The 24,100-nt window shown below is 44.7% G+C and overlaps 1 protein-coding gene across 1 annotated transcript in view; it reads right to left on the reverse strand.

Moving 5' to 3' along the window:
- LOC124040854 (neural-cadherin-like) overlaps nucleotides 1-24,100 on the reverse strand; it is a 63,165-nt gene that overhangs the window by 36,916 nt on the left and 2,149 nt on the right. The window contains 6 exon segments of the mRNA XM_046357990.1: nucleotides 1,642-1,784; nucleotides 6,587-6,836; nucleotides 13,072-13,183; nucleotides 14,639-14,843; nucleotides 15,284-15,509; nucleotides 16,762-16,947. Coding sequence (XP_046213946.1) covers nucleotides 1,642-1,784; nucleotides 6,587-6,836; nucleotides 13,072-13,183; nucleotides 14,639-14,843; nucleotides 15,284-15,509; nucleotides 16,762-16,947 — 1,122 coding nt within the window.

Consider the following 24,100-nt stretch of genomic DNA (forward strand, 5'->3'; position numbering starts at 1 on the left):
ATATAATATATATTATATGAAATAACAGATTAAAGGAGAACAGCATCTGAGTCAACTGTTCTCTCTGTCAACACCAACATCAATGGGTGCAAGATGAGCTACTTGTGATCTGGGGAAATCTCACTGAGGTAAGAGAGAGAGAGAGAGAGAGAGAGAGAGAGAGAGAGAGAGAACAGGACAGGACTTTTTGCTCTTGTTGTGGTATCATTCATCTCTCACTGTTCCTCCTGATTAAAGACAACAAGCATGCACCCAAATGGGACAGGTGTTCTTTCACTCCACTCGTTCTGACTGTAGTCTACTTATTTCTCTCTCATTGTCTGTGGAGAAAGAGGTCTCTGCTTATACAGACAATGAATGTTAATCGAAAATGTCTAGATACAAAACTATTAATGATATAATATATTTCTCCGGTCTCATGTTGTTTTTTTCCCATACTGTATGTTTCCACCAAAAAGCTGTTATAAATTCAACAACAAAGAAAATAAGAAAAATAAGACAAAAAAAGACACATTGATGTTCTGGTCTACCCTATTTAAAGTGCTCACTTGAAATAACATGTAATGTATAATTTCAATAAGACACAACTGTGGTGGCTCCCTGGCTATCTGTTCTCCTATTAACCTACAGCTGCCTGCCTTTGGCATAATCTTTAAGATCAGTGAGAAAGGGAGGACAGAGGAGAGGAGAAAAGAGGGGTAAACTCGAAGATGGGGGCTGGCAGTGTAGAAGCTGTAGATTGTGAGCTATGATTGAGCAACTCATGTGAAATTGAATTGAAAGGGTTGGTTGACAAATGTCACCCAGTCTGACAAATGTCCTGCTGGTTACGGATCAGAGGGTGAATAAAGACTGACAGATTGCACAGCCACAAAATACAGAGTACTCAGCAGAGAACTATTTTCTATATGAGAGAATAAACTACCCTGAACAAAAATATTAACGCAACATCAAATCAAATAAATTGTATTGTCACCGGTTGGGCGTAATGCCAAATTCTCTAAAATGACATTGGAGGAGGCTTATGGTAGAGAAATTTACATTAAATTATCTGGCAACAGCTCATTGTGTTGTGTGACAAAAATGGCACATTTTAGTGGCCTTTTATTTTCCACAGCACATGGTGCACCTGTGTAATGATGATGCTGTTTAATCAGCTTCTTGATATACCACACCTGTCAGCTTGATGGATTATCTTGGCAATGGAGAAATGCCCACTAACAGGGATGTTAACAAATTTGTGCACAACATTTGAAAGAAATTAGCTTTTTGTGCATATGGAAAATGTGTGTGATCTTTTATATAGCTCATGAAACATGGGACCAGCACTTTACATATTGTGTTTATATTTATGTTCAGTATATGTTGGTAAATACAGTAATGTAGTTCTTTATATTTATGACTTCAATAACAAACAGACTGCGCTTCTATTGAAATTGCTGCATTTTCATCAACCTTGAGTGCCAAAAGTATTGACACAGCATAAAATAAGTACAAATCTTTCCACATACAACATAGGGCTCATTCTGTTAATAAGCAAGGACACGTATGGGCAAGAGTTATACCTGTATATTAGGAATGCTATGAAAGCCCAAGGAGAACATTTTAAATGTAAATTATAAAGTAACAAATAAGTGTCACCTTTCTGGCTGTCGATGACAAAGTTACCCTCCTCGTTGCCAGCTGTAATTGAGTACACTATTCCATCACCATCTGGGTCCTTAGCCAGTACCGTGGCAACGAGAGTGTTGGGGCCTGCATCCTCAGAGACAAAGGTCCGATAGCTGGTGAGGGATAGGAGAAAATCATTATTTGTACAACAACAATACAGACAATAGCAAACAGGCCTGATTGAACACATACATCATATCAAATCAAATAGGTTTGTCACATGCACCAAATACAACAGGTGTAGACCATACCATGAAATGCTTACTTACATACCCTTAACCAACAATGCAGTTCAAGAAATAGAGTAATAGAAAATATTTACTAAATAAACTAAAGTAAAAATTTGTACATGTAGGTAGGGGAAAGTGACAATACGTAGATAGTAAACCGCGAGTAGCAGCAGTATAAAAACAAAGGGCGGGGGGAGGGGTCAATTATTTGGGCCTCTGACACCGCCTAGTATGCACTGTAGGTCCTGGATGTCAGGAAGCTTTGCCCCAGTGATGTACTGGGCTGTACGCTCTACCATCTGTAGCGCCTTACTGTCAGATGCCGAGCAGTTGCCATACCAGGCAGTGATGCAACCGGTAAGGATTTTCTCCATGGTGCAGCTGTAGAACTTTTTGAGGATCTAGGGACCCATGCCAAATCTTTTCAGTCTTCTGGGGGGGAAAAGGTGTTGTCGTGCCCTCATCACGACTGTCTTGGTGTGTTTGGACCATGATAGTTTGTTGGTGATGTGGACAGCAGGGAACCTGAAACTCTCGACCTGCCTCAATCCAGCCCTGTGGATGTTAATGGCAACCTGTTCTGCCCTCCTTTTCTTGTAGTCCATGATCAGCTCCTTTGTCTTATTCACATTGAGGGAGAGGTTGTTGTCCTGGCCCCACACTGCCAGGTCTCTGACCTCCTCCCTATAGGCTGTCTCATAGTTGCCTACGACTGTTGTGTCATCAGCAAACTTAATGATGGTTCTGGAGTCGTGCTTGGCCACGCAGTCGTGTGTGAACAAGGAGTACAGGAGGGGACAAAGAATGCCCCCTTGAGGGGCCCCTGTGTTGAGGATCTGCGTTGCAGATGTGTTGTTGCCTACCCTTACCACCTGGGGGCGGCCCGTCAGGAAGTCCAGGATCCAGTTACAGACTGAGGTGTTCAGTCCCAGTGTCCTTAGCTTAGTGATGAGCTTGGTGGGCACTATGATGTTGAACGCTGAGCTGTAGTCAATGAACGGCATTCTCACATAGGTGTTCCTTTTGTCTAGGTGGGAAAGGGCAGTGTGGACTGAGATTGAGATTGAGTCAACTGTCAATCTGTTGGGCGGTATGCAAATTGGAGTGGGTCTAGGGTTTCCGTGATGATATGGTTGATATGAGTCCTGGCCAGTCTTTCAAAGCATTTCATGGCTACCGACGTGAGTGCTACGCAACGGTAGTCATTTAGGCAGGTTACCTTCGCTTTCTTGGGCACAGGGATAATGGTTGTCTGCTTGAAACATGTACGTATTACAGACTCGGTCAGGGAGAGGTTGAAAATGTCAGTGGAGACACTTGCCAGTTGGTCAGCGCTTGTTCTGAGTACATGTCCTGATAATCCATCTGGCGCCACGGTCTTGTGAATGTTGACCTGTTTAAAGGTCTTACTCACATCAGCTATGGAGAGCGTGATCTCACAGTTGTCCAGAACAGCTGGTGCTCTCATGCATGTTTCAGTGTTGCTTGCCTCGAAGCGTGCATAATAGGCATTTAGCTCGTCTGGTACACTAGGCTCACGTCACTGAGCAGCTCACGGCTGGGTTTCCCTTTGTAGTCCGTAATAGTTTGTGAGCCCTGCCACATCCGATGAGTGTCCGAGCCCTTGAGGGCATGGTGGGATTTCTTATAAGCGTCTGAATTAGTGTCCCACTCCTCTCCCCTTTCGCTCAGTGTGGATGTTGCCAGTAACCATGGCTTCTGGTTAGGATATGCACGCACGGTCACTATGGGGACGAAGTCGTCGATGAACTTACTGATGAAGCCAGTAACTGAGGTGGTATACTCCTCACTGCCATTGTATGAATGCCGGAACATATTCCAGTCTGTGCTAGCAAAACAGTCCTGTAGCTTAGCATCCACGTCATCGGACCACTTCCCTATTGAGCGTGTCACTGGTACTTCCTGCTTTAGTTTTTGCTTGTAAGTAGGAATCAGGAGGATAGAATTATGGTCAGATTTGCCAAATGGAGGGCGAGGGAGAGCATTGTATGCATCTCTGTGTGTGGAGTAAAGATGATCGAGAGTTTTTTTCCCCTCTGGTTGCACATGTGACATGCTCATAGAAACGAGGTAAATCGGATTGAAGTTTCCCTGCATTAAGGTCCCCGGTCACTAGGCGCACCTCTTCTGGGTGAGCATGTTCTTGTTTGCTTATGACCTTATACATCTCGTTGAGTGAGGTCTTAGTGCCAGCATCCGTCTGTGGTGGTAAATAGACGGCTATATAGATGAAAACACTCTTGGTAGATAGCATGGTCTACAGCTTATCATGAGATAGTCTACCTCAGGCGAGCAATACCTCAAGATTTTTTAAATATTAGACATCGCGCATCAGCTGTTAGGCACACCAGACTTAGCTGTTCTATCCTGCTGATGCACGGGAAACCCTGGCAGTTCTATATTATCCGTGTCGTCATTCAGCCACAACTCAGTGAAACATAAGATATTACAGTTTTAAATGTCCCGTTGGAGGATAATCTTAAAGATGTCTGTCTGTGTGTGGAGATTCACGCATGCACACACACACACACACACACACACGCCGTGTACTGTACAGACTGTATCAAGCACATAGTCAAAGAATCAGCAGAGTTATGAGCCTGGCTTCACCTGCCACTTTGATTTAACCCCTACTATGAGCCGGCCAAAGACAAATTATCATGTTTGCTGGGATGTTTAACTCATCCTTTTCACAGTGCCAGCCCGCTCTGTGACATTTGATCAGTGCCTTTTAAAATGTCAACAGTGATTTGCTTGCTGTGTGGTGTTGGAAACTGGGATAGCCAAGCCAGGAACAAGAGACTAATAGACTGGTGAAGTGGGATGTTTGGGTAGAGAGGCTTGTTCACTTGTTTGGTAGAGGATTGGAGAGAGGGTGGAGAGGGGGTTGGTGGGAAAGCCATGCTTAAGAGGAGGAGAAAAAACGTAAAAGTTAAATGACATGGGCAGTGATATGTGGAAGAGAGAGAGGTACAGAGGTATAGAAAGAGAGAGAGAGAGAGAGAGAGGGGGAGAGAGATGGAGGGAGAGAGAGAGAGAGAAATAATAGACAGGAGTATAATGTAAGAATGTAAGAAGAGTGGCAGAGTTTGAGTGAGTTTAAGTTGACTCGTCAGCAGAACCTGTGTGTGTGTTTGTTTGTGTGTCTCCGATGTGATTGATGGTTTTCAGAAGAACGCTGATGGGCGATTCATCTCCGCCAGTTGTGACAGTCGCCGTGGCAACATGAGTGACCTGTAATCTGTCATCCGGCTCAAAGGGCACTTCACGCGCCTCTAGACGGGACTGCTCAAGCATTTCTCCGCTGAGTATCACTCCTCCTATCCTCAATGTATTTCTTCCTCTTTCTCGCTGATCTAAGGAGACGATACCACACAAAACTTACCCTGTCTGTCGGTTCAGTCTGATACCTAACACTTAGACATGAGAGGGCATCTTAGATGTGCTGGCGCTCTAGCGAAGTTCTCTGGCACATGACTGACAGTACAAGACCTGAGTCACTCAGAAGAGTTAATGCAGCCAACAGATATGAAAATCGTCAAAAACTGTCACCCTCCTCCCTGTCAGCTTTCCAAAAACACCTTCACCCACTTTACACATGGTTCGCTCATTTTGATTCTAAGATACCTGTATGGTATTACCTCTCAATTGGGTAGGGTGTAATCTGTGTGTCACACCCTGACCAGTTTGCTTTGTATGTTTCTATGTTTTGTTTGGTCAGGGTGTGATCTGAGTGGGCATTCTATGTTGAATGTCTTGTTTGTCTGTTTCTGTGTTTGGGCCTGATATGGTTCTCAATCAGAAGCAGGTGTTAGTCATTGTCTCTGATTGGGAGCCATATTTAGGTAGCCTGTTTTGTGTTGGGTGTTGTGGGTGGTTGTCTCCTGTGTCAGTGTTTGTACCATATGGGACTGTTTGGGGTTTTCACGTTTCTTGTTTTGTAGTTTATTCATGTATAGTTTCATTATTAAAGAACCATGAATTATAACCACGCTGCCTTTTGGTCCGCCTCTCCTTCACAGGGAGAATCCCGTTACACTGTGTGATGTTTGTTAGGTATAATTATGTGCAGTATATTGGTGCGGCAGGTAACCTAGTGGTTAGAGCATTTTGGCCAGTAACCGAAAGGTTGCTGGATCGAATCCCCCTAGCTGACAAGGTAAAAATCTGTCATTCAGCCCCTGAAAAAGGCAGTTAACCCACTGTTCCCAGGTAGGCTGTCATTGTAAATTAGAATCTGTTCTTAACTGACTTACCTAGTCAAATAAAGGTTCAACATAAAATATTAGTAACAAGTGTATCAACTGATCTTTTAAATCTGTCGTTACTACTATATTACAGAAGAACTCTTCACCATACAGCTAAAATGAGAGGATGGGAGAGGGATTATCCTGCTAAACTGGACTACTGATGGAGCGGAGGGGGGGGGTTATTTCAATACTGATGGAGGAGGAGGGGGTTGTAGTTCAAGCCTGATGGAGGAGGAGGGGGGTTGTAGTTCAATTGTTATTCTGTATTTTGTTATGCTTTAGGGAGGGTAGCTAATGCTTTTGCAACAGATGATGGGGAATCTAATGAAATCTTAAAGTATAGTATGGTCTACTGATGTAGGGGGAAGAGGTTATGGGGTTTGTAGTGTACAGTAGACCTGCATATTCACTCACACAGTCTGGGAGAACTCTGGGGCCTGGTCGTTGATGTTGGCCATGCGGATGCGGATGGTGGCGGTGCCCGAGTGAGGCTCCTCCCCATTATCCACAGCCATCACCACAAACTCATACAGGTGGTTGGGCCTCTCGTAGTCCAGACGGCCCGCAGGGAAGATGGTTCCGTGGGGAGAAATGCTGAAGTCTGGGCTTAGAGTGTAGTAGGTGAGCTCCGCATTCAACCCAGAGTCACAGTCACTGGCTAACACTGCGGCAGAGGTACAGAAGTGTTGTATTTATTTGGCACCAAATCTGAGAAAAAGTACTGAAAACAAGAGTGCACTAGCTGAACATTTCCAATAAGAAACACACATTTCGGTTTCCGTTGCAATATGTTTTTCTATGGTGTGCCCAAATGAACATGACCCTGGTCTCTAAGGTCACAGTCTGGAACAGAAATCTGATGAATCTGTTGGCATATGTCGGCAGAGCTGCATGCTAGCATCTATTTATTACTGTAACAACAGAATCATTTCAGAATAATTAATTGTAAGGTCTACAACAGGTGTTTAGGTCACCAGGCTGCTCGTTATGGCATACACCTGTCACCATTGTTACGCACATCTGCGCATAATGACACTCACCTGGACTCCATCACCTCCCTGATTACCTTCCCTATATATGTCACTCCCTTTGGTTCCTTCCCCAGGCATTATTGTTTCTGTTCCTGTGTCATGTCTGTGCGTTGTTAGCGTTTCTTGTTTTGTTTCATGTTGCATTTATTTATTAAAACACTCACTCCCTGAACTTGCTTCTCGAGTCCCAGCGCACATGTTATAGAAATGCTTACCAACAATGCAGGTTTAAGAAAAAAATAAGTGATAAGAAAGTATTTACTAGTTAAATTGAAGTAAACAATAAATGAAGAAAAAAAGAAAAACAATTCAAAAATGAGGGGGGGAAACAATCGGAAAAATTACTAATAATTAAAGAGCGACAATAAAATAACAGTAGCTAGGCTATATACAGGGGGTACTGGTACAGAGTCAATGTGGAGGCTATATACAGGGGGTACTGGTACAGAGTCAATGTGGAGGCTATATACAGGGGGTACTGGTACAGAGTCAATGTGGAGGCTATATACAGGGGGTACTGGTACAGAGTCAATGTGGAGGCTATATACAGGGGGTACTGGTACAGAGTCAATGTGGAGGCTATATACAGGGGGTACTGGTACAGAGTCAATGTGGAGGCTATATACAGGGGGTACTGGTACAGAGTCAATGTGGAGGCTATATACAGGGGGTACTGGTACAGAGTCAATGTGGAGGCTATATACAGGGGTACTGGTACAGAGTCAATGTGGAGGCTATATACAGGGGGTACTGGTACAGAGTCAATGTGGAGGCTATATACAGGGGTACTGGTACAGAGTCAATGTGGAGGCTATATACAGGGGGTACTGGTACAGAGTCAATGTGGAGGCTATATACAGGGGTACTGGTACAGAGTCAATGTGGAGGCTATATACAGGGGGTACTGGTACAGAGTCAATGTGGAGGCTATATACAGGGGGTACTGGTACAGAGTCAATGTGGAGGCTATATACAGGGGGTACTGGTACAGAGTCAATGTGGAGGCTATATACAGGGGTACTGGTACAGAGTCAATGTGGAGGCTATATACAGGGGGTACTGGTACAGAGTCAATGTGGAGGCTATATACAGGGGGTACTGGTACAGAGTCAATGTGGAGGCTATATACAGGGGGTACTGGTACAGAGTCAATGTGGAGGCTATATACAGGGGGTACTGGTACAGAGTCAATGTGGAGGCTATATACAGGGGTACTGGTACAGAGTCAATGTGGAGGCTATATACAGGGGTACTGGTACAGAGTCAATGTGGAGGCTATATACAGGGGGTACTGGTACAGAGTCAATGTGGAGGCTATATACAGGGGGTACTGGTACAGAGTCAATGTGGAGGCTATATACAGGGGGTACTGGTACAGAGTCAATGTGGAGGCTATATACAGGGGGTACTGGTACAGAGTCAATGTGGAGGCTATATACAGGGGGTACTGGTACAGAGTCAATGTGTAGGCTATATACAGGGGTACTGGTACAGAGTCAATGTGGAGGCTATATACAGGGGGTACTGGTACAGAGTCAATGTGGAGGCTATATACAGGGGGTACTGGTACAGAGTCAATGTGGAGGCTATATACAGGGGTACTGGTACAGAGTCAATGTGGAGGCTATATACAGGGGGTACTGGTACAGAGTCAATGTGGAGGCTATATACAGGGGGTACTGGTACAGAGTCAATGTGGAGGCTATATACAGGGGTACTGGTACAGAGTCAATGTGGAGGCTATATACAGGGGGTACTGGTACAGAGTCAATGTGGAGGCTATATACAGGGGTACTGGTACAGAGTCAATGTGGAGGCTATATACAGGGGTACTGGTACAGAGTCAATGTGGAGGCTATATACAGGGGTACTGGTACAGAGTCAATGTGGAGGCTATATACAGGGGGTACTGGTACAGAGTCAATGTGGAGGCTATATACAGGGGGTACTGGTACAGAGTCAATGTGGAGGCTATATACAGGGGGTACTGGTACAGAGTCAATGTGGAGGCTATATACAGGGGGTACTGGTACAGAGTCAATGTGGAGGCTATATACAGGGGGTACTGGTACAGAGTCAATGTGGAGGCTATATACAGGGGTACTGGTACAGAGTCAATGTGGAGGCTATATACAGGGGTACTGGTACAGAGTCAATGTGGAGGCTATATACAGGGGTACTGGTACAGAGTCAATGTGGAGGCTATATACAGGGGGTACTGGTACAGAGTCAATGTGGAGGCTATATACAGGGGTACTGGTACAGAGTCAATGTGGAGGCTATATACAGGGGGTACTGGTACAGAGTCAATGTGGAGGCTATATACAGGGGTACTGGTACAGAGTCAATGTGGAGGCTATATACAGGGGGTACTGGTACAGAGTCAATGTGGAGGCTATATACAGGGGGTACTGGTACAGAGTCAATGTGGAGGCTATATACAGGGGGTACTGGTACAGAGTCAATGTGTAGGCTATATACAGGGGGTACTGGTACAGAGTCAATGTGGAGGCTATATACAGGGGGTACTGGTACAGAGTCAATGTGTAGGCTATATACAGGGGGTACTGGTACAGAGTCAATGTGGAGGCTATATACAGGGGGTACTGGTACAGAGTCAATGTGGAGGCTATATACAGGGGTACTGGTACAGAGTCAATGTGGAGGCTATATACAGGGGGTACTGGTACAGAGTCAATGTGGAGGCTATATACAGGGGGTACTGGTACAGAGTCAATGTGGAGGCTATATACAGGGGGTACTGGTACAGAGTCAATGTGGAGGCTATATACAGGGGGTACTGGTACAGAGTCAATGTGGAGGCTATATACAGGGGGTACTGGTACAGAGTCAATGTGGAGGCTATATACAGGGGTACTGGTACAGAGTCAATGTGGAGGCTATATACAGGGGTACTGGTACAGAGTCAATGTGGAGGCTATATACAGGGGTACTGGTACAGAGTCAATGTGGAGGCTATATACAGGGGGTACTGGTACAGAGTCAATGTGGAGGCTATATACAGGGGGTACTGGTACAGAGTCAATGTGGAGGCTATATACAGGGGGTACTGGTACAGAGTCAATGTGCGGCTCCACAGGTTAGTCAAGGTAATTAGGGTAATATGTACATGTAGGTAGAGTAAAAGTGACTATGCATAGATAATGCATAGATAATAAACAGAGAGTAGCAGCAGTGTAAAAATAGTCTGGGTAGCCTTTTGGTTAGCTGTTCAGAAGTCTTGGGGGTTGAAGCTGTTTAGAAGCCTCTTGGACCTAGACTTGGCGCTTCGGTACCGCTTGCCGTGCAGTAGCAGAGTGAACAGGGTATGACTAGGGTGGCTGGAGTTTTGGCATATTTTTAAGGCCTTCCTCTAACACCGCCTGGTATAGAGGTCCTGGATGGCAGGAAGCTAGGCCCCAGTGACGTACTGGGCCGTACGTACTACCCTCTGTAGTGCCTTGCGGTCAGAAGCCGAGCAGTTGCCATAGCAGGCGGTGATGCAACCAGTCAGGATGCTCTCAATTGTGCAGCTGTATAACTTTTTGAGGATCTGAGGACCCATGCCAAATCGTTTCAGTCTCCTGAGGGGGAAAAGGCATTGTGGTGCCCTCATCACAACTGTCTTGGTGTGTTTGGACCATGACAGTTTGTCAGTGATGTGGACACCAACGAACTTGAAGCTCTCAACCTGCTCCACTACAGTCCCGTCGATGAGAGTGGGGGCGTGCTCGGCCCTCCTTTTCCTGTAGTTCACAATCAGCTCCTTTGTCTTGATCACGTTGAGGGAGAGGTTGTAATCCTGGCACCACACTGCCAGGTCTCCAACCTCCTCTCTATAGGCTGTCTCATCGTTGTCGGTGATCAGGCCTACCACTGTTGTGTCATCGGCAAACTTGATGGTGGTGTTGGAGTCGTGCTTGGCTGAGCATGCACCCCTGAGGGGCCCCCGTGTTGAGTATCAGCATGGCAGATGTGATGTTACCTACCCTTACCACCTGGGAGAGGCTCATCAGGAGGTCCAGGATCCAGTTGCAGAGGGAGTTGTTTCTCCCAGGGTCCTTAGCTTAGTGATTCGCTTTGTGGGCACTGTGGTGTTGAGCTGTAGTCAATGGATAGCATTCTCACATATGTGTTCCTTTTGTCCAGGTGGGAAAGGGCAACAGAGATTGCATCAGCTGTGGATCTGTTGGGGCGGTATGCACATTGGAGATAATAGTGTTGATGTGAGCCATGACCAGACTTTCAAAGCACTTACCTTGGTGTTCTTGGGCACAGGGGCTATGGTGGTCTGCTTGAAACATGTTGGTATTACAGTCTCGGTCAGGGACACGTTGAAAATGTCAGTGAAAAAACTTGCCAGTTGGTCAGCGCATGTTTGGAGTACACATCCTGGTAATCCATCTGGCCCCGCGGCCTTGTGAATGTTGACCTGTTTAAAGGTCTTACTCACATCGGCTACGACTAAAAGCGTGATCACACAGTTGTCCAGACCAGCTGGTGCTCTCATGCACGCTTCAGTGTTGCTTGCCTCGAAAAGAGCATAGAAGTAATTTAGCTCTACTGGTAGGTTTGTGTCACTGGGCAGCTCACAGCTGTGCTTCCCTTTGTAGTCCGTAATAGTTTGCAAATCCTGCCACATCTGACGAGTAGTACAATTCAATCTTAGTCCTGTATTGATGCTTTGCCTATTTGATGGTTCGTCTGAGGGCATAGCGGGATTTCTTATATGTGTCCGGGTTAGAGTCCCGCTCCTTGAAAGAAGCAGCTCTAGCCTTTAGATCAGTGCGGATGTTGCCTGTAATCCATGGCTTCTGGTTTGGGTATGTATGTACAGTCACTGTGGGGACGACGTCATAGATGCACTTACTGATGAAGCAAGTGACTGATTTGGTGTAGTCCTCAATGCCATCGGAAGAATCCCAGAACATATTCCAGTCTTTGCTAGCAAAACAGCACTGTACCTTAGCATCTGCGTTATCAGACCACTTCGGTATTGAGCAAGTTACTGGTACTTCCTGCTTTCATTTTTGCTTGTAAGCAGGAATCAGGAGGATAGTTATGGTCAGATTTGCAAAATGGAGGGTGAGCTTTGTACGCGTCTCTGTGTGTGAAGTAAAGCTGGTCTTTTTTTCCTCTGGATGTACATGTAACATGCTGGTAGAAATTAGGTAAACAGATTTAAGTTTCCTTGCATTAAAGTCCCCGGCCACTAGGAGCGCTGCCTCTGGATAGGCATTTTCTTGTTTGCTTAAGGTCTTATACAGCTCGTTGAGTACGGTCTTAGTGCCAGCAGCAGTGTGTGGTGGTAAATAGACAGCTACGAAAAATATAGATGAAAACTCTCTTTAAATAGTGTGGTCAACAGCTTATCATGAGATACTCTACGTCAGGCGAGCAAAAATTGGAGACTTCATTAATTGTAGATTTCGTGCACCAGCTGTTACTGACAAATAGACACAGACCTCCACTGTAAATTAAACTCGTTAAAGAAAACACACACAATAACATAATTGGTTAGGAGTCCTTAAAACGGCAGCCATCCCTTCCGGCGCCATTGTATACTTTTGAGGACCTCTTGGGGAGCAACCATTGATTCCTATTCAAAATCCTATTTTCTCTAACCTTAAACCTAACTCTAACCCTTACCCTAACTCCAAACTACCAACCCTAACCCTAATTGTAACCCTAACCCTAAACTAACCACTAAGCCCAAAATGTCCTTTTTAGGACCGGCCAAATGTCCTCACTTGTCTGAATTCCCCTTTACTATTCTTTACTATTCTTGTGAGGACTTCTGGTATAGTAAAACACACACACACAGCACACAACACACACTAGGAAGACAGAGCTGCATTCTCATCTTACCTTGGAGGAGAGAGGTTGCTGTGGTGACTGTCTCAGAGACTCCATCAACACTGTAAATGGACTGGAGAAATTCTGGGACACAGTCGTTCTCATCCGTTATCACCACCTGGACCTGTTCAGGGGAAACGAGAGAGAGAAGAGGGGGATGAGGAGGAAAATAATATGGGGAAAGTTGTAAGGGAGGGAGCCAAGCGGGAGAGGAGATGGGGAAATGAGAGAGAGAAGAGGGGGATGAGGAGGAAAATAATATGGGTAAAGTTGGAAGGGAGGGAGCCAAGAGGGAGAGGAGATGGGGAAATGAGAGAGAAGAGGGGGATGAGGAGGAAAATAATATGGGGAGAGTTGGAAGGGAGGGAGCCAAGACGGAGAGGAGATGGGGAAATGAGAGAGAGATAAGAGGGGGACAGGTGACAGAGAAGAGAGGGAAATAAATGGAAAATTAGCAAGTCTCCCGTAAACAATAAGTCAATTGTTACTGAAATATCATACTGGGAGGAGAAAAACTAAATGGCACTTTAGTTTCTAAAAGTTGCCACCTCAACATTTCCTTTATCTTCCAGCTCATGAACTCTGCTTCTAAAATGGAAATGTTCCCGACATGTCTTTTTGGCAGAACTAGGCCCTTAGCGCTGCACCCGTACTCACTCACTCGCTCTGTCCCTCGCTCCATTCTCTCTCTCTCTCTCTGTCTCTCTCTCTCTCTCTCTCTCTCTCTCTCTCTCTCTCTCTCTCTCTCTCTCTCTCTCTCTCTCTCTCTCTCTCTCTCTCTCTCTCTCTCTCTCTCTCTCTCTCTCTCTCTCTCTCTCTCTCTCTCTCTGTCTCTCTCTCTGTCTCTCTCTCTCTGTCTCTCTCTCTCTCTCTCTCTCTCTCTCTCTCTCTCTCTCTCTCTCTCTCTCTCTCTCTCTCTCTCTCTCTCTCTCTCTCTCTCTCTCTCTCTCTCTCTCTCTCTCTCTCTCTCTCTCTCTCTCTCTCTCTCTCTCTCTCTCTCTCTCTCTCTCTCTCTCTCTCTCTCTCTCTCACTGTCAGAGTGTAAAGCGTGAAGTGACAGCTGAGTAATAGCACTGAAAATAGCTGGAAAGGTTTCCTATAAGCCAACACTCTACGTCCAACAGACCAAGTCAGATATAAAGTTCTGTTTTCTACCTGAAATGGGGAGTGTGGAATAAATATCTGACATGATAATTGGATGACAAAATCATTTACTAAATCATTGAGAAGGTTTAAATAAATTCTGGTAAGCAAACTGACTTCCAGGCTGAATTCTATAGGGAGATGGCTGTCTGGTTGAGTCAACTTCATGGTTGCTATAGATTTGCTCGACACCTCGTGACAGTCTTTACTGTACATACAACACTTACACTGAGACATAGATAAGAAAGTAGTGTGACAAATTTGAGATTTAGGTGCCCAGACCATCCCTAGTTTCACAATGCCTTCCTTCCAAGTCCCGTTCTTCACTGGATCGAATGTGAGGAAGTCTGGAAATCGAGGCTAAATGCACACACATACACATACATCCCTCCTTTAACCCCACAGACACCAATTGCACACACACTCCATCACTAACTTCGATGGCGCTGTTGAGGCCCCCTGGACCCTCACTGGCCCTGACCATGAGGAGGTATCGTCTCTGGTCATTCTCATAGTCCAGCGTGCGGGTCAGGCTGATCTCCCCCGTCTCCTGCTGCATGCTGAACAGGCTGCTGGGGTTGATCAGCAGGCTGTAGCTGATTGGCTGCTTCTGGAAGGAGATGGCCAACACCACCAGGAAGCTTAGAGGAAACAGAAATATGTCATTAACAGTAATAGTAATAGTATAGCCCTATACTAATAGTATAGGGCTACAGTTCTGGACCAGAATAAGTGAAGTTGTGCCTGCTGTTTTCACTGATGTCGCAATGTGTGATATTCTAATTAAATCCCTAATCCCCATACAGAGTTTAATTGCAATGTGTGTGTGTGTGTGTGTGTGTGTGTGTGTGTGTGTGTGTGTGTGTGTGTGTGTGTGTGTGTGTGTGTGTGTGTGTGTGTGTGTGTGTGTGTGTGTGTGTGTGTGTGTGTGTGTGTGTGTGTGTGTGTGTGTGTGTGTGTGTGTGTGTGTGTGTGTGTGTGTGTGTGTGTGTGTGTGTGTGTGTGTGTGTGTGTGTGAGACACTCAGGCTAGTGTATATCTATGTCATATGTGTATAAACCTATACACTCCCAGTACTCACGACTGTCCCTCTGGGGTGTTCTCTGGTATGGAGATAACGTAGGACGCGTTGGTGAACTGTGGTGCTCTGGGTCCTGCTATGACCGACACCATGGCCCCAGCACTGCGGCTTCCCAGCCTGTCAAAGGCCACCACACTCAGCAGATACTCCCTGTCTCTCTGCAGGGGGAGACCCGTGGTCAGGACGTGACCACTCTTCTTGTCCACTGCAAAGCAGCCATCACCACCTGTTAGGTACATCAATCAGGCAATACATATATTAATGAATCAATCAGGCAGATGTATTTGTAAAGCTCTTGTGTGTTGTGGCATTGATGTGAAAGGCATATTTCACCTGACTTGACGTGATTTGACTTGACTAGACAAATAGACTGAGGGTAATATTTCCATATTAATGTATTCATATACAGTAGCAACATCCTAATCCTAGTCTTGCTGTAGATCCATGCACAGACAGTACATTAGAGTAACATACAGCAAGGCTACCAACAATCACACTGTATAGAACGAGGTCAAATGTAAGCCAGTAGACTTTGCTGCTGCGCAAGATCAGTGCTGTCATCCTCTTTAGATGAAGAGTTAAACCCACGGAATGTTTGGAGGATTAAGTCATATAAATCATTGTTAAATCAGATTTAAAAATTCTAAGCGGGTGGTTGCTGGTTTCCATTTAGATTGTACCACTTGGGGCTCATCTGATGTCAGTGCTTAGTTACAATTCATCTTCAACATCTGTTTGAGTAGAATGAGGAAAGAGAAGTGGGTCAATCCCCTCAAAAAGTGGTACTGGTGGGTTTGACTGGTCATTTGGTGAGGGTTTTATCTACACTGAGTTCATGCAGGTCAGAGAAGAGTGGCAGATGGATAAACCCACCCCCCACTCCAGAACCCCCTCCTCAGCCCGCAGGGGCTCCACAGATTTCTTGACTGGACCCAGTGGTGTAGTGCTATTTTATTAGCCACAAGAGCACATTTTCCTTTTTATTAGTCTACTGTATGATATAATTTTAGAATATACATATACTATAATGCATTATGCAAATGTAATGACGGTCTATGCACATAGTGGCTCAAATAACATGTCATAAAGGGCCTACCTTATTATAAATTAGGCTTTCATCACTGTCAATCATGAAAGAAATATGTTCACGTTTTACAGGTGAAACGTCCATGAGCCATCTGCATGCCAACCATTTGATCCCAATCACTTTCATGGGATTTATGCATTTTGATTTTATTCTTCTTGAATGATGTAAGTTGCATATTTTGTTTCTATCAAAGCATATTTAGCCTAGTTGAGTTCTGGTCTCATAAGGAGAAAAATGTAACAAATAGCCTAATTACGTGGTGTTTTTGGTCTAACAGTAGAGCCTATCGTTATACTATGCTATTATATTTGGTTTGTTATGTACAATACTAATGAATCATTAAGTGATGGGCTTGGCCCACCGCGTGTGTGTCTATGTGTGCTTTCCGTACCATCGGCCAGAAAGTACTCCACCTCGCCATTGCTGCCCTCATCCCCGTCGCGGGCATGGAGCAGGTAAACCAGCACCCCAAGGGGGCCTCGGAGGACACCACGGCCAGGTAGGGGTATGGCTCCATAGCCCACTCGGGGACATTGTCGTTGACATCTGTCACCATCAGCTTCACCTTGGTCAGGTACCAGTCAGGCCCTTGAGGACAGGAAAGGAGAGAGATATTGAGTCAACTGAAGAGACTAGACCATATAAATAGAATCCTGTACTTCCTGCTTTACTGCTTTTTATTTTTATTTTTTTACCTCTTTTTCTCCCCAATTTTGTGGTATCCAATTGTTGTAGTAGCTACTATCTTGTCTCATCGCTACAACTCCCGTACGGGCTCGGGAGAGACGAAGGTTGAAAGTCATGCGTCCTCCGATACACAAGCCAACCAGCCGTACTGTTCTTAACACAGCGCACATCCAACCCGGAAGCCAGCCGCACCAATGTGCCGGAGGAAACACCGTGTACCTGGCAACCTTGGTTAGCGCTCACTGCGCCCGGCCCGCCACAGGAGTCGCTGGTGCACGATGAGACAAGGACATCCCGACCGACCAAGCCCTCCCTAACCCGCACGACGCTAGGCCAATTGTGCGTCGCCCCACAGACCTCCCAGTCGCGGCCAGTTACGACAGAGCCTGGGCGCGAACCCAGGGACTCTGATGGCACAGCTGGCGCTGCAGTACAGCGCCCTTAACCACTGCGCCACCCGGGAGGCGCTTTACTGCCTTTTTATGGGTACACTCAATACCCAAGCCAGTCTACCCATCAAAGAAAATTGATGGGGATTTCCATTCTAATCATTCTGTTTCTATGAGCTACACATAGTAAACTGCTCATCAAAATGAGTGCAGTCTAGGGCTACATAACAACAGTATCACCGATATAGTTCTCTGAATGATTCTTGCGCTACATGATTAAAGGCCTTTCTGGGATTGCAGGATGGATGTCACAATGTCACAAGGGTGAGGAGATGGTTCTTCACTTCAGGACAGCTGCCAGCCCAGCAGACTTCTTGAAACCCTGACTCCCCTGGGAGATTGGCCCAGCCACGAGCTGATCTGCCCTGACCCAGCAAAGCCTATGTGATCCCCCAGGAGCTTGGCGATAATGCCTTACGTCCACAGACTCTTTGTCACCTGAACACTGCTACTGCCATGCTTCTTCCATGCTGGAATGAATAAGAAAATTCCTACAATCCAATTATCAATCTGCAGGGAGGAGCCGGGAGTGTGAAAAAAAGAGAGAGAGAGAGAGAGAGAGAGAGAGAGAAAGAATGCAAGGTCTGAGATGTGGATATGGTCCACAGAGCTGAAACTGAAGGACTAGACAGAAAAGCACATTCAAACAATGGGTATGCTAAATATATAATCAAGAATGTTATGGCATTGTCAGGAAATTAAACAGTTTGAATGCTAAGCACGTTTTACAGATATTGAGAGATTAAGACTAGGACATAGACATATTGACTCATCAAATGCCATCAATTAAATCCACCTCTATGGGACGATCACACTCTCCTCAGTTGTTCTTTGTTTCACCTTAGCAAGGTTAGGTAGCTAGATTCCCACGCACGTTATCCCGGGGTCAAAGGTAACAGAGGATTTGTCTTAAACCTCCTCTGTCTGACTACAGGCTATAAACGGGTCTCCTGTTGCAGGAAGTAGCTACTGACTTTCACCTTTACTGGTTTCCATGACAGCTGTTGTTTACCAAGGAGAAAGAGCTGTATGTCTGCTCTAACCTGACTCTGACCCTCCGTCACTCACAGTTACCTGGCACATCATTGTGCTATACTGTATTATACTGTATACTGTATGAGTTTGTATGATCTGTCATTTAATTGTTAGAGCACTACAAAAATCTGGATAAAAAAAGGGGCTTAGCTAGTGGGCGTGGTGGGGGGGTGGAAGAGGGTGTGGCAAGTCAAATCTAATTTTATTTGTCACGTGCCAATATGACTGGTGTAGACTTTACTGTGAAATGCTTGCTCACGAGCCCTTCCCAACGATGCAGAGTTTAAACAATGCAGGCTCTGAGTGGCGCAGAGGCGTCACTACAGTTCCTGGTTCGAACCCAGGCTGTATCACGACCGGCCGTGAGTACCATAGGGCGGCGCACAATGGGCCCAGCATCGTCTGGGTTTGGCCCGGGGTAGGCCGTTAGTGTAAATAAGAATTTGTTCTTAACTGACTTGCCTAGTTAAATGAAGGTCAAATAAAAATAAGGCGCGGACGGCTCACGTCTTGCCAGTGTAAAGAAATGTTAGCATTTTTAATCAAATTTCCTGCAGTTGTACAAATTTCTAAATGAAGCTGAGAGACATTTTAGGAGTTTTTAAGCTAATTTACTGCAATTCTACAAATTATGTCATGTTGCCACGTTTTAAAGAACATGTCCTGGATTCTACAGTACATCCTCTGCCATGGAGCTGAGAGGACATTTTGCAATTTTAAAGCTAAGTTCTTGCAATTTTATGCATTTTGCAATAGCTAATGCTATGTTCTATCTACACTGCCAAATTCATTGTTTTGGGAATTTTCAATTCTCCCTGACTCTCTAGCTTTTATTTTCGGTGATGGCTAGTATATATATATAGAGGTCCATTATCTTTTATACGTTCTTTTATTTTCACTGTTTGTACTTAGGAAAACACTCAGACGGCCCACCCAAGGATTTCAGTGGCAGAAAAATCCCTGTTAGAGGGATAATAACTAAAAGGCAGAGGCTAGAGGAGATAATTAATCTAGTTTTGCTACCGGCGCTTTGAAGTCTGTTTGTGGAGAAAAGTTCTTGCGGATCAGGCGATAGCTCATTTGGATAAATAGAACAGTATCATGGGGGCAGAGAAACTCATCAATGTTCAGATAGTATCTGTGGAAATGTCGACAGAGGCAGTTTACGCCAGCTAAAGAACTGTAAAAAAAGAATTCCAGAATCCATTTATGCTGAGCAATGATCATAGATATGTATTTTTTTCAGATCTGGAAGGTCTAAGAGGCACTCTATCAAGGACAAATCACTTTACATTTGGTTAAATATCATTATGTTGTGACAAGCGGGGGGAGAAAGTGCAGTGCTTTTGCAAGTTTCTGCCTTTCCCAGCCATGTCTCTTATAGCTAATGGTGGTGATGATTTTACAAGGCTGGCTTAATAAGCTTGTTATGGAGCGTCTAATCAGTGCCAAGCCACATAATTACAGACCATCCGGACTAGAATGATAATGAAGAGTGTGTCAAAGCCGTCGTGTGTGTGTGTGTGTGTGTGTGCACGTGTGCATGAGGCTCCTATGATCTATAGAGCCACAAAAAGAGCAGTGATAAAAACACTCAGGCTGGAACTCGCCTCACAGCATCTCACCTGATTGAGACCAAGTGCTATAATCAAATGAATGTAAGACTAATCAGATTTAAGTCTCCTCTGAATTTACAAAGCCCATACAAAGTATTAACTGAAGGTCAATCGGATGAATAAGGTCTACTGTTCAGTATCTAACGAAAAATAGCATCTGCTAAATGGCTGTAATGAAATGTAACGTGATAAATTGGATAGCAGGTATAACACATTGGGAGTGTCACAGTGTGCTGTTCCCTCCACTGTCTCCCTGCAGGGATGTTGTGTTGTTGCTGCCTGCTGGTAATCCTCTCCTTGGGCAGTAGCTATATAAAGCTGCTAAGTGGCTTGCTGGTATAAAAAAGTTTTCTCAAGTGCTCCTCTCATAGACTGCCCACGGTACAAGGAGGGATATATGTGTGTGTGTGTGTGTGTGTGTGTGTGTGTGTGTGTGTGTGTGTGTGTGTGTGTGTGTGTGTGTGTGTGTGTGTGTGTGTGTGTGTGTGTGTGTGTGTGTGTGTGTGTGTGTGTGTGTGTGTGTGTGTGTGTGTGTGTGTGTGTGTGTGTGTGTGTGTGTTCATATGTGGAGTGCAATGCACGGCAGAGAAGTCTAAGAGAACAGAGTAGTATAAGAGGACAGTACAAAGGAAACTGAGCAGCCTAAGTAGTCTATGGCACTACACGAACAGCTAAACAAAACACTACATGTGAACACACACAAGTGAACATGATCTGTGTATAGTACATAATACAGGACAGCACTCGAACACAGCACAGGAGAGAATTGTATTGCGATATACCATCTAATTTCTGTCATTTCAAAGGCTCCACATAATATGGACCCCACACTGATTTGCCTACTGCTTCTTCTTCGAGCCCGTTGCAGGAAAATAAAACATGCAACAAATATATCAATTGGGAACCAAATTAATAGAAATTGCATCTGCAAACATAAATACCCGATGGTGCATCAGAGACCTTTTAGGCGTGCTTTTTAGCAGTCTGTGGGTATAAAGTGAATTTCAGCGCAGCAGGGAAGAATTAAGACATATTAACCAAATGTTTGCCGTGTTAAAGGGACCCTATTGTAAATCCCCCCACTGTGAGCCTAAAGCACTGTGAGTCTGGACCAGTCAGCATAGGATCAACACACTGAAAGCTCAGAGGACTGAAATCTATTAAGATCCGTCCTCTGCACTCTGTACTGTAGTGGCTCAAGGCTTCCAAAGTTCGGACACACACAGAGCTCCACAGGCACACTCACTAACTGTAATCGTGTGCACGCATGCACACACACAATCTAACACACCATTTAAATGCAATGCATTGCTGACTAGGTGACACAGAAGTGAATCTAAATGGCTTCACACATGGAATATATATATACAATATCCTCTATAACAGAATCTAATGTTACGTCAAATATTCTTTAGCCTTATCCTGCTTTCCTTGTGGGGCTCTCCTTATTGTCTTCTGTTGTGTGTTGCGAGGAGAAAGGACACTAGCAGTAAGGAGATAGTTGTACACTTCAGGCTTTTTCGTCCCTCCAGCTGTTATCACCACATTGGGCCTGAAGTGGATTGGGAACAGTGGGGAGTTCATAGAAACACTATACAACTCTAAGAAAAGACTCTGTAAAAGCCACTTCACAACAGAGAGCCAGAAGAGGGTTGTGGCTAAAAGGATAGTCATCTCTCTTCCAGGAAAAGTGTGGACATTCCCAGGTCGGGAGCATCCCCCTCCGTCTCATGCTCCATCCTCTCTCTCTCTCTCTCTCTCTCTCTCTCTCTCTCTCTCTCTCTCTCTCTCTCTCTCTCTCTCTGTGTAACCAGAACTGGGGGTGTTGTTCATAAAGCAGAATTATTTTGTCCATTCACCTCTATCTGTGGCTATCTGTTTATGTTCGAGGCTTCAGAAAGCTCACGCTCTATGCTGTGCTGGAGGGAGGGGTCATGTTTGTGTTATGATGGTGATGGTAGCTATAGGAGTGTAATGATAAGTGTGGGGCCAATTTGGAGGATCCACTCTCAGTGGTGTTCTCAGGTCTAGAATGGGATTGTAATGGAGAATAATGGGGCTGCTCTAAAAGTGGACGTGGCCTCTCTGGAACTCTCTCACCCTCCGACCGACTCCAACACTAAGTCACTGAGAGGCCTCTAACAAATCGACACAACACAACGGGTGTTAGCTTGCCTGCTGCCTCTACCAAACCAAGACAACAGGTGTTAGCTAGCATACTGCTTCTACCTAATGAACATAATGGGTCGTTAGCTAGCATACTGCCTCTACCAAACCAAGACAACAGGTGTTAGCTAGCATACTGCCTCTGCCAAACCAAGACAACAGGTGTTAGCCAGCATGCTGCCTTTACCAAACCAAGACAACAGGTGTTAGCTAGCATGCTGCCTCTACCAAACCAAGAGAACAAGTGTTAGCCTGCATACTGCCTCTACCAAACCAAGACAACAGGTGTTAGCTAGCATACTGCCTCTATTTTGACTCATCACATATGCTGCTGCTACTATTTATAATCTATTCTGTTTCCTAGGCTCTTTATCACTACCTATATCTACCTCAATAACCACATCCCCCTGCACATCAACTCGGTACTGGTACCCCGTGTATATAGTCAAGTTATCGTTACTCATTGTTTATTTATTTCTTTGTTATTATCTTTCTATGATATTTATATTTTTCTCTCTGCATTGTTGGGAAGGGCCCGTAAGTAAGCATTTCACTGTTAGTCTCACCTGTTGTTTACAAAGCATGTGGCAAATCAAATTTGATTTGACACATACACTCTCTACACCTCTCCCCTACACACACACACACACACACACACATTAAGACAGCAGCGTGTTTAGAAGTGTTGTTAATGGGGACAGGAGTGAGGAATAAACCCCTCATTTTCTGAATGTAATCCAGTGAACAGCCTGTGCTGTATACCATCATCTCCCCACACACATCCTAATCTGCATTAGTAGGAAGCCAGCGTGATTAAACCAGATCAATGCTCATCACACAGCGGGAGAGTAGAGGAGGTATCAACACCCAACGTTTAACACCCCTGATCACTAACTTGGATGATTATATTAGTGTGACAGAAGTGACATATTAAAAACAGAAATCTATGATGATTTACATGGTAAATAGGACTATTAAGGGGACTTAATTCCCCAAATCTTTGATTATCCTATATCTCATAGTACAATACTAATGCATTATCAGGGGTGTTTAATTTTTTACAATTTAAATGCATGACTTTCTGGTATTAAATGTTTAATATCAACGTGATAAAAGTATGACTTAATTATGACAAATGTATGATTATTTTATTAAGTACCATACAATTCTTAGGGACTAAATTAAGGATTTGACAGATGCAGTGAATGTTATGCACCCAAGAGATCCACCATAAGCAACTTAACACACATTCATGCAATTAATGATTAAAATTGAATGATTAAAATGCTATCGCTCTGGCCTCCTGGGGCACAAAGAGCACAAGTAATTAGACGCCACACATATTGTGCAATAGTCACAATGTGAAACAATTTGAACCTCTCGAAAGCGTTGACACAGAAAAAACTTGATTTAAATTATTTCTCATGGTTTCTATCCTGAGCATCTCTGTAGTGTATTATGTGTTGAGCTTAAGACCAGGATGTCACGTTCTTTCAAAATCGAACGCAGAAGCAGACCAGGACAAGGAGAGTAGGAAGAAGGTGAGTATTTATTTACAAGTGAATGTGAATGGGTAGATATATCCAGGTGGCGTAGCGGTGGTATGTTGATGGGAGTAAATAGGTGGATCCAATGGGGTAGCAGAATCATCCTCCGACAAGACGGGAATGGGGTAAATGATCCGGGTGAGTAACTGAAGACAGAACAAACGGAGGTAAGTTTAAGGCAAGCAATACGTAAAAAACAACAAAACAAATTCTATCCAACTTGAGGCTGA

The sequence above is a fragment of the Oncorhynchus gorbuscha genome, linkage group LG01 (assembly GCF_021184085.1).
Source record: "Oncorhynchus gorbuscha isolate QuinsamMale2020 ecotype Even-year linkage group LG01, OgorEven_v1.0, whole genome shotgun sequence".
Classification (NCBI taxonomy): Eukaryota; Metazoa; Chordata; class Actinopteri; order Salmoniformes; family Salmonidae; genus Oncorhynchus; species Oncorhynchus gorbuscha.